The 11,843-nt window shown below is 40.8% G+C and overlaps 1 protein-coding gene across 1 annotated transcript in view; it reads right to left on the bottom strand.

Moving 5' to 3' along the window:
- Positions 1–3,954: 3,954 nt before the first annotated feature.
- Positions 3,955–11,843, bottom strand: part of SLC25A33 (solute carrier family 25 member 33) — a 30,469-nt gene continuing 22,580 nt past the window's right edge. Inside the window, exons 5-7 of the mRNA XM_036925271.2 lie at positions 10,508–10,574; positions 5,579–5,859; positions 3,955–4,434 (exon numbers count right to left, since the gene is read on the bottom strand). Of these exons, the coding sequence (XP_036781166.1) occupies positions 4,232–4,434; positions 5,579–5,859; positions 10,508–10,574 (551 nt within the window). The 3' untranslated portion in view covers positions 3,955–4,231. The remainder of the gene's footprint in view (positions 4,435–5,578; positions 5,860–10,507; positions 10,575–11,843) is intronic.

Here is an 11,843-nt window from a genome sequence, read left to right as displayed (position 1 = left end):
GACTACTTAAAAATAATGAAGTTCCACAAAAACCACATGATCATCTCCATAGGTGCTGAAAAAGCATTTGACAAAATTCAACATCCATTCATGATAAAAACTCTCAACAAAATGGGTATAGAGGGCAAGTACCTCAACATAATAAAGGCCATATATGATAAACCCACAGCCAACATCACACTTGACAGCGAGAAGCTGAAAGCTTTTCCTTTATGATCGGGAACAAGACAAGGATGCCCACTCTCCCCACTTTTATTCAACATAGTTCTGGACGTCCTAGCCACAACAGACAACACAAATAAATAAAAGGCATCCAGACTGGCAAAGAAGTTGTTAAACTGTCTCTGTTTGCAGATGACTTGATATTGTACATAAAAAACCCTAAAGAATACACTTGAAAACTACTAGATCTAATACCTGAATTCAGCAAAATTGCAGGATACAAAATTAATACACAGAAATCTGTTGCATTCCTATACACTAATGAACCAGCAGAAAGAGAAATTAGGAAAACAATTCTATTCACAATTGCATCAAAAAGAATAAAATACCTAGGAATAAACCTAACCAAGGAAGTGAAAGACCTATACTCTGATAACTACAAGACACTCATGAGAGAAATTAAAGATACCAATAAATGGAAACACATCCTGTGCTCATGGATAGGAAGAATTAATATTGTCAAAATAGCCTTCCTGCCTAAAGCAATCTATAGATTCAATGCAATTCCTATCAAAATACCAACAGAATTCTTCAATGAACTACAGAAAACAGTTCTAAAATACATATGGAACCACAAAAGACCCTGAATAGCCAAAACAATCCTGAGAAGGAAGAATAAAGCGGGGGGGGGGGGATTATGCTCCCCAACTTCAAGCTCTACTACAAAGCCACGGTAATCCAGACAATTTGGTACTGGCACAAGAACAGACCCATAGATCAATGGAACAGACTAGAGAGGCCAGATATAAACCCAAGCATATATGGTCAATTAATATATGATAAAGGAGCCATGGATATATAATGGGGAAACGACAGCCTCTTCAACAACTGGTACTGGCAAAACCGGACAGCTACATGCAAGAGAATGAAACTGGATTACTGTCTAACCCCATACACAAAAGTAAACTGAAAATGGATCAAAGACCTGAATGTAAGTCATGAAACCATAAAACTCTTAGAAGAAAACATAGGCAAAAATCTCTTGAATATAAACATGAGCAACTTTTTCCTGAATGCATCTCCTCGGGCAAGGGAAACAAAATAAAAAATGAACAAATGGGACTACATCAAACTAAAAAGCTTCTGTACAGCAAAGGACACCATCAGCAGAACAAAAAGGCATCCTACAGTATGGGAGACTATATTTGTAAATGACATATCCAACAAAGGGTTAACATCTAAAATTTATAAAGAACTTGTATGCCTCAACACCTCAAAATCCAATAATCCTATTAAAAAATGGACGGAAGATATGAACAGACACCTCTCCAAAGAAGAAATTCAAATGGCCAACAGGCACATGAAAAGATGCTCCACATCGCTAATTATCAGGGAAATGCAAATTAAAACCACAATGAGATATCACCTCACACCAGTTAGGATGGCCAACATAGAAAAGACTAGGAACAACATATGCTGGTGAGGATGTGGAGAAAGGGGAACCCTCCTACACTGCTGGTGGGAATGTAAGCTAGTTCAACCATTGTGGAAAGCAGTATGGAGGTTCCTCAAAAAACTAAAATTAGAAATACCCTTTAAACCGGGAATTCTACTCCTAGGAATTTACCCAAAGGAAACCACTTCTCAGATTAAAAAAGACATATGCACCTCTATGTTTATTGCAGCCCTACTTACAGTAGCCAAGATATGGAAGCAACCTAAGTGTCCGTTAGTAGATGAATGGATAAAGAAGATGTAGTACATATATATAATGGAATACTATTCAGCCATAAGAAGAAAACAAATCCTACCATTTGCAACAACATGGATGGGGCTAGAGGGTATTATGCTCAGTGAAATAAGTCAGGCAGAGAAAGACAAGTACCAAATGATTTCACTCATCTGTGGAGCATAAGAACAAAGCAAAAACTGAAGGAGGAAAACAGCAGTAGACTCACAGAACCCAAAAATGGACTAATAGTTACCAAAGGGAAAGGGACTGGGGAGGATGGGTGGGAAGAGAGGGATAAGGGGAATAAAGGACATTACTATTAACACACATAATGTGGGGGGGGGGGTACGGGGAAGGCAGGATAGCACAGATAAGACAAGTAGTGACTCTATAGCATCTTACTACACTGATGGACAGTGACTGTAATGGGGTATGTGGTGGGGACTTGATAATGGGGGGAATCTAGTAACCACAATGTTGCTCAGGTAATTACATATTAATAATAACAAAAAAAAAAGTATCTGGAGAACTATAAAGAAAATGCAACAGAAAAAAAAAAATAATGAAGTCCCAAAGACTAAGCTGCTGGAGAGAACTCAATCATGGGATTTCTCCATTAATAGCTCAAATGGTGGTATCTACCCATTAAAAAAATCCAACTAGCCTCTTTATAGAGGAAGCATCACTTTGTTTCTAGATTGTTCCCTTCCTAGTTTTTGTGCTCACATTTAAAAAACGCCAATGCCCTGGTGCTAGGTTATAGTAGGTCAACATCAAATGTATTAATTCAAGAATGTATAAGTGAAAATTATTTCCAAATAATTCTCATACTCAATTAATGAATACAAAGCAAACCTAATTTTTAGCCTTTGTATCAGGTATGATTTGAGGAAAAATTTAGGTTTTAATACAAATATTAAAATGGGAATATACTACTAAGAGCCACTACCAGTTAAAATGAGCTTCTGGATAGAAATCTCATTACTGTCATGCATTTTAGAAGCACTGAAGCTTGATTAAAGTTATATATATTGACTTCTATGTAACTGTTGATGGTTGAAGCGAATTATACCAGAGGGAACAAGATGACCAACTAATCTCCTTTGGGCCTTAAGGTGAATAAAATAAAACTCAATTTAGATATGATTAGAAAACGTCTTCCTCTCATCCCTACCAAGCACCTGCAACTGAATCTGAAACTACAATTCGTCATTTACTAGAATCAACTATCTTTCCAGATATTCCAATAGAAAAATAACCTTTCTGTACAATCTACATAAATTCCAGTGACAGCACTAGACCAAGAGTAGCCACCTTACCTGCTTTCTCTCTTATCTTTTGGTCCCTTATTACATTTCCTTTTAAAGTATTGGGGGTGGAGAGCAAAATGCTGGTTATTTATTTCTATGATTTTTTTTTAACTTTGAACTAGGTATTTAACTACCACCAATGTCTCCCTTCAGAACAAGTGAACTCTCTGAGGAGTGGGTGGGCAATCACCTGTGTCATGCTCCTCTTCTCCAGCAGTAGAGACCCAAGGACAGAGTCCGGGGACTGGGAGGGAATGCCCATTTGTCACTATATTCTGTACTCATGGCCATACATTGTATATGGGGGTTAGAGGCTGCACTCCAAACCCCTTCCGAGGTACCTGGGCTTGACTTCTGGAAATACAGCCAGGAGTAAGGCAATTGGTCAACAGTCCTTTAAATCTTCTGTCTGTGGTTCCAGTGGGAGATAAAGGATAACTTCAAGAAAATGTTTACAGTTTAAAATATTTATTGTCAGAAAGTTGTACTCTTGTTTTTTTTTTAACTCAGCAGTGTGAAAGTTCAGATTATCATCCTGTATGAGATTTGGAAATGTATAAAGTAGAAGAACATACAGGGAAGTCTGCCCTGGTCCAGCTGGCCACCAAAACGTGATATTTCTTAACTGTCCAGTGAAGGATCAGATTAGAAAACAAGGTGCACTTTGGCTTGACGGTGTTTCCCTGCATTTCTAGGGTTGTTTCATTTTACTATAAAGAACAGTAAACATAAAGAAGGACACAAGCCAAATTTATACTTAAATTAAATAGTGTGATTTAATTTAGCTGCTGCTTAATCCCGAATCCTCTTAAGTTAGAAAAACAAAAGTTATAATTAACTATTAACGTTAATGAATTTACACCTTCCAGAAAGCAGGAATCCAAAAGGAACTGTCCAACAGGTGATATGAGCCAGATATTTTATGGGCTTTCCTGTTTCGGTTTCAAATATCCTAACCATCAATGGAAAAAAAAAATTCTCTAGAGTTTTTCAGTTTTACTCTTCTAGAGCACAATTTTCTGGCCTGTTACTGAGCATGGTCTTCTAAGAGGTACACGATTAACTCATAGGTAGACAACACAATGGCGGTATTTGGTATCTGCCGGATGAGCTGGGCAAAGAGTCCTCTATAAAAGGCAAGATAACCTTCTTCCCGGAAGACCAGCCGAGCAGTCTGGACAAAAGACTTGTACTTGGTGCCCTCCTCCCGGAGCCGTGTCCTTATGACTTCTGCAGAGAAAAATACATACTTTAGGTGATGAATAAACTGCATTACCCGGTGGTATGAGCACACAGCATAACACCTGTCAACGTCAAGCTCTGGCTATTCGGCACTTTGGCTCTGTTTGGATAGGATAGTTGTCACATAGAAACAGTGAAAAGTTAAGATCTTTGTAAAACATTTTCTAATTCTGGGAAACAGTCAATTACATTTACATAAACATACAAAAGTGCAAAATAACTTTTAAGGGATTAAAAAAAGGTTAGTTTGAATGGGACTTAATTGTAAGGTTGTTTAATTGGGAGTAGGAAACCATAAACTAACACTGTAAGTTCACTGAAAGTGTAATTTGTACTAAGCACAGTAGTATTTTCAACAAGACTTTCTTTTCGTGCCCTCTCCAACTTTCTCCTACTTGAATCTTCTCCACTCTGTCCAGCTGAAAAGCTGCCTCCTTTTTCAAACCTTGGTCCACCTGGCCCGCCGTCACCCAGACACCCTCAGCACCACACCTGTCAGTGCCGTCAAGCAGACCTCAGTGCACACCCTTCTCTCTCCCCTACAGGAGGCACTCCAACCCCTTTTCCATGAGTCCCGAGGCCACTTAGTGCACCAGCACATGATGGGGACTCACCTGTTACTGAGTTGACCATGTGCATTTGTCACAACTGACAGTAAGTAGGCTTTTAAAAACAAAGCCTATTTTTCGTGGCATGATAAACCATTTTTCTTGTAAGTAGGTCAGTGGGATATTAGGTCTGATTCCTTAAAAAATAAACTTACCAACAATAGTCTTACTCAGCACTCTATTCAGAATGGAAGCTGATTTTTTTTTACCACATCACTTTTTAAATCAAGAGATTTTAAATAAAATCCAGATTTTTGGTTTCTTTGCAAAGAGGAGAAGTTCCACAACACAGGGCCCACGTTCTACCCAGCAGGTTTTGGCCACAATCATCTAGAGCTGAGAGCAGCTGAGCTCCTACCACTCACATCCCTGCAGGCAGACAGCTGAGGCCAGTGTCACTAGTCCTCGGTTCCCTAATTCCCCGAAGGCATCTGCATTATTGTTTGTGCTACAGAGGTCGAGCTATCTGGACAGATGACATGAACCTGACAGCTGTACTGCTCTGAAGGAAAGGTAAAACGTACCATGTGGATAAGCAACACAGGAGGCACACCCCTTAGAAATAGCAGCAGCGGCCATGAGTCCAAAAAAACTTGTGGAATTTTTCTTAGTCCCATTTGTAGAAGAGGTTAAGGGAGCTTCTTTCAGATACTTCTTTAGACTTTCATAAATAGCAAAACAGATTATGGTTTCTGAAATCCCAGCATATGAGGCAGTTAGTCCCCTATAGAAGCCACGGACGCCTTCCGTCTGGTAAACGTAGCGAGCACACTGGAGTGTGTTCATCTGCTTGGAGCCTCTCACTCTGTGGGGAGATCAATAAAAGGCCGTAAGGATACACACTGATGAGCCTGGCCCCCATAACAAGTAACCAAAAAAGACTGTTGAACAGAAGGAGAAATTATACAGTGGGTGAAACGTGTCTTTCTGTTGTGTATTCAGCTGAGCCCTAGCCCACTGCAAGGCCAGGTCTGTTAGCTGGGATGCCTGAGAAGCCCCCAGAATAGTATGTGCATCTTTATGAGGAGTCATACAAACATGTTCACAGCCTCTGAACTAATTCTGGAAGGAGCTATGCAGAAGAAGACATTCATCACAGATGAAAACATAACTGCAGTATAATCAAAGCCACCCAAAAGTCTAAAAATAGGAACAGGTAAGTAACCTATGGTATATACACTGTTTAAATAGTTTCAAAGGCAGTAAGATACGGGGCAGTGCTTAAGAGGCTTAAGAGAAAGCAGAACAACATGGAATACCAAGTGCAGTTATAATTATGGTACAAATATGCTTTAAAGAAATACTGAAGGAAAACTCACCAAAATTCTGATAAGGTGGGAGTGCAAGGGTGCTCCTTCTTATTGCTCTGGTCTCCAAATGGTGTATTTTGATTCCACTATTCTAAGTTTATAAAGTTATCAATATGGAATAGACTATACAATAACTAATAGAAGACCTCAGGCTTGGAGGCTCCCACTGCATGATGGGAAATATTTGTCAACTGCCTGGATATAAACTGAATCTGGGGCCTGACAGCATTTATGCATCACCCATCAGAGCCCTGCTGCCCTGACCAGTGTCCCTTCCTTCAGGATGTCTCTCCACGGTGACTCCACTCCCAGCTGGAGTAACCTAGCACACCCAACCACACACCACTGCCTGCTCAGAACCCTCCAATGGAGGGTTTAGCATCGGCACTATTGACACTTGGGGCCAGATAATTCTGTCGTGAAGCTGTCCTATGTGCTGTAGGATTGTTTAGCAGCACCCCTGGCCTTTACCCGCTAGACGCTAGGAACACCCCACCTGAGCTGTGAGAACTAAAACTCTCCAGACGTTGCCAAACCCCCCAGGCAGGGGGAGAACTGCCTTCCCCATCCCCACCCCACCCAAATCACAACTCCACTGCCTTCAAAATAAAGCCCAAGTCCGAACTCCAAACTCCTTGCCAGGGTCTTCAAGGCTGTGGCTCCCTCCAGCCTTACCTTTCGGCAGAAGTCTCCTTTCTCCAGCATGTACACATGCAGTCCACTGACCACACTCCCTTTCTTTCAGCCAGGACCAATACTCGGCTTTCCTGCCTCCACCCAGATTTCTGGCATACATGGTTCTGCTGCTTGAGGCACCTTCACTGCCGCTGCCCCACCCCAGCTGTTCCTCAGATGGTAGGGTAGCTGTCGTGGCACAGGAGGCCCTCCCTAGCTGTCTCTCTGTCCATCCTGCCTTGACTGCATTTGGGGCCCTCCAGGGTCCTGTACCACTTCAGGCCCCTCATCCTACCAGTCTGTAATTCTCTTCACTTTCTGAAAAGCTGTGAGCTTCTGGAAGGCAGGGCCTATGGCTTACGCCCCACTCTTTCACAGTGATTGGCACACAGTGAGCATGCAATACTCACTCATTGTAAAGGGATATGTTAACAGAGCCTACCCAAATAAAGCTTTAAAGTGTGCATGCATCATCACTAGGTAGATTTAAAAGAACACAATATAAAGCCTCTCAGCTGACATGTGCATTTATTCATTGCTAAGCAGAAGTGTCATGGGGCCACTATGTGCACACTTGGCATGGGGAATGATTACCAAAGGTTTCCAGTAGAGGATACTGGTTAGAAGCCTAAAGGTGTTCTTGTGGGCCAAGAAGGGGAAAGAGATTCCTGGTGAGGGATGGCACACCAGGGAGATGAAGCGTAAGAACCTAAGATATTTTTAGAAAATTGCAAAGGACCTTACATGTTAAGCCAAGGAATGAGGATGACCCTGAAAGTAATCAACAAAGGATTCTGAGCAAGCAATGTGTTCAAAATGATTAGACCTGATGACCTGAGAAGGTTCTTTCAAGAAGAATGGATTGGGGAGGAATATGGAATTAAAGACCAATTCAGAGGCTTTCACGGATCATCAGAGAAATCAAGCAAATCAAGGTAGTGGCTCTACACACGAGGCAGCAGTTACCCAGTGTTCTTGCAATTCTATCCCATCGCCATCTCTTTGTAAACACATTAGTTGCTGGCCTACTGCTTGATCTTGTCCTTCACTGTGTTAAAAAGTGTGTTACTCCTATACTCCGAAAACTACAAGACATTTTTAAGAGAAATTAAGGAGGACACTAACAAATGGAAACTCCTCCCATGCTCCTGGCTAGGAAGAATTAATATCATCAAAATGGCCATCCTGCCCAAAGCAATCTACAGATTCAATGCAATCCCTATCAAATTACCAACAGCATTCTTCAATGAACTGGAACAAATAGTTCTAAAATTCATATGGAACCATCAAAGACCCCGAATAGCCAAAGTAATCCTGAGAAGGAAGAATAAAGTGGGAGGGATCTCACCCCCCAACTTAAAGCTCTACTACAAAGCCACAGTAATCGAGACAGTTTGGTACTGGCACAAGACCAGACCCACAGACCAGTGGAACAGAATAGAGTCTCCAGACATTAACCCAAACATATACGGTCAATTAATATACAATAAAGAAACCATGGACATACAATGGGGAAATGACAGCCTCTTCAACAGCTGGTGTTGGCAAAACTGGACAGCTACATGTAAGAGAATGAAACTGGATCATTGTCTAACCCCATACACAAAAGTAAATTCGAAATGGATCAAAGACCTGAATGCAAGCCATGAAACCATAAAACTCTTAGAAAAAAACATATGCAAAAATCTCTTGGACATAAACATGAGCGACTTCTTCATGAACATATCTCCCGTGCAAGGGAAACAAGAGCAAAAATGAACAAGTAGGACTACATCAAGCTGAAAAGCTTCTGTACAGCAAAGGACACCATCAATAGAACAAAAAGGCATCCTATAGTATGGGAGAATATATTCATAAATGACAGATCCAATAAAGGGTTGACATCCAAAATATATAAAGAGCTCATGCACCTCAACAAACAAAAAGTGAACAGTCCAATTAAAAAATGGGCAGAGGAGCTGAACAGACAGTTTTCCAAAGAAGAAATTCAGATGGCCAACGGACACATGAAAAGATGCTCCACATCGCTAGTCATCAGAGAAATGCAAATTAAAACCACAATGAGATATCACCTCACACCAGTAAGGATTGCCACCATCCAAAAGACAAACAACAAATGTTGGCAAGGTTGTGGAGAAAGGGGAACCCTCCTACACTGCTGGTGGGAATGTAAATTAGTTCAACCATTGTGGAAAGCAGTATGGAGGTTCCTCAAAAAGCTCAAAATAGAAATACCATTTGACCCAGGAATCCCACTTATAAAAATTTACCCTAAGAATGCAGCAGCCCAGTTTGAAAAAGACTTATGCACCCCTATGTTTATTGCAGCACTATTTACAATAGCCAAGATATTGAAGCAACCTAAGTGTCCATCAGTAGATGAATGGATAAAGAAGATGTGGTACATATACACAATGGAATATTAGTCAGCCATAAGAAAACAAATCCTACTGTTTGCAACATGGATGGAGCTAGAGGGTATTATGCTCAGTGAAATAAGCCAGGTGGAGAAAGACAAGTACCAAATGATTTCACTCTTATGTGGAATATAAGAACAAAGGAAAAACTGAAGGAACAAAGCAGCAGCAGAATGACAGAATCCGAGAATGAACTAACAGTTACCAAAGGGAAAGGGACTGGGGAGGATGGGTGGGAAGGGAGGGAGAAGTGGGGGGAAGAAGAAAGGGGGCCTTACGATTAGAATGTATAATGTGGGGGGCACAAGGGGAGGGCTGTGCAACACAGAGAAGACAAGTAGTGATTTTACAGCATCTTACTATGCTGATGGACAGTGACTAATGGGGTATGTGGAGGGGATTTGGTGAAGGGGGGGAGTCTAGTAACCATAATGTTCCTCATGTAATTGTAGATTAATGATACCAAAAAAAAATGCTTATATTACAAGAAAAAAAAAGTGTTACTATCCTGCAACTTTTTAAAACACTAGTAAACTCTATTTCAACAACTGGTTTCCATTGCTCACCAAAATGCCCAATAAATCCATAGCATGACAATGTTCAAAACCCTTGGCTTAGTTTCAGGGTGAGAATCTAGCATATAGTCAAGGGCCTTGGAGGTTAAAGTCACCCTTCAGGGGCCTGAAGGCATTGACTGTTCTACCTTGACTGGCATCTTCCCACCTGGAGAGGCCATAGCCCTCCAACTAGGGGTGGGGTCGCCGGGAGCTGAGACCCACTGGCCGACGGAGAGGAAGTAAAGCCTGCAGATCAGGGGCCACGACTGTGTAAACTTCCAACCAACCCTTGTGTGTGATTTCTGTTGGCCCTTATCTGCCCACAATGCTGAGCAGCACAAATCTCAAAACAAAAGGGGTTTCTCCATGTGCTTATATTCAGAAAAAATAAGGATGGGGATGGCTAAGGACTCTGTACACCTCACTCCACAGCTGGGATCAAGAAAACAACCCCCAGAATGGTTATATTAAGGAAGGAACAATTAATAACTTACTTCCTTTCTAGCTGCATCCGGGTTTTAACCATCCATATAGGATTCATTAAGGAATTTGTGACAAAAGCTGGAAGAAGGAAAAAAAAAATCACTGGGCTGTCAATGCTTATTAAAGCTGTCTATTCATATGAAAAATTTTGAAATCAGGATTTCAATGTCTTAATAATAAAAATGGATAGTAGGACGCATTTACATTTCTATACTGCAGATTGAAGGCTGTAGCCCCCTAAACTGTCCACATCTATGGTCTGGCGGGCTAGAGCTAAATCTATTTTCTAGAGCCGTTTAGTCTTTTCAACCTCTAGGTGGTGCTATTGATACTTCTGTTAACGTGACTCCTATGGTATATATGAGACTAGTTTACAACTTCCATTTATATACTTCAGGTCCAGAAATAACTTGTTTCAAGAAGTTGCCGATTTCATTCAAAACCTTTTATCAAACTTAAAATAAAAGGGACTAAATAAATCTCCATTTACCCAAATCCAAACTCACATACCTTAATACTGGACTCAGGAAATTGAGGTTTTAAGACTGATCTGCACACAGGAATGATTTCTTTAGTAAGCCCTCCCCATCTTAATATTGCTAATCACTCCAGACCAACAGCAGCAACCAACCAATGAACACACTTTAGCTTGGGACCTCACAGGTCAAGTCGGGCCTGATCTCACACTCCACACATCCTCCTCAGAGATCCACACTCAGCAGAAACACCTTTCCTGTGTGAAGCAGCTTTGCTTAACATCATTTTCTACTTGGGAATCCAGAAATCATTATTTGTAACTCTGCAGAGGGGCTACTAGTACTTCTATTTGGAATAAAAAAGGCACACATAACTGGTGCATACACCCTACAGGCCAGCAGAAGGCTGAAACTTTTCTTAAAATGCCAAGTTAAGTTCTCTAAAATACCTTTCTATTTAGAGAGATGTAAAATGGTATCTTGAAAAAAGCATCCTTCTCTTAGCAATCTACAAGTCCACATTTTCTGCCAAGTATTTCCTTGGGAAAAAAATCCTGTTATGAATTTTCTATAGCAGAGGAACAGGTTCCCTCAAAAGAGAACAGAAGCTATCAGTTCTGTCACCAGCTCACTAAAGGAACTCCACTATGAGCCCTGAGCCTTCACTGTAGAATCCAACTGCTATGGACAGACAGGCCAGTTGTATAGAGTATACACTAAGACACTGTAGGAAGTCATGGAAAAGCAGCTCGTTATAAAAAGTAACAATGAAATAAAAAAATATGAAGACACATTAATACTCCCTTAAAGAAACATAGCACTATCAGTATATATGAGAACATATAAATTTTGAGGAAAAACAAGAAACTTT

Source organism: Manis pentadactyla, chromosome 4 (genome assembly GCF_030020395.1).
Source record: "Manis pentadactyla isolate mManPen7 chromosome 4, mManPen7.hap1, whole genome shotgun sequence".
Classification (NCBI taxonomy): domain Eukaryota; kingdom Metazoa; phylum Chordata; class Mammalia; order Pholidota; family Manidae; genus Manis; species Manis pentadactyla.
This window is presented reverse-complemented; position numbering and strand designations above follow the sequence as displayed.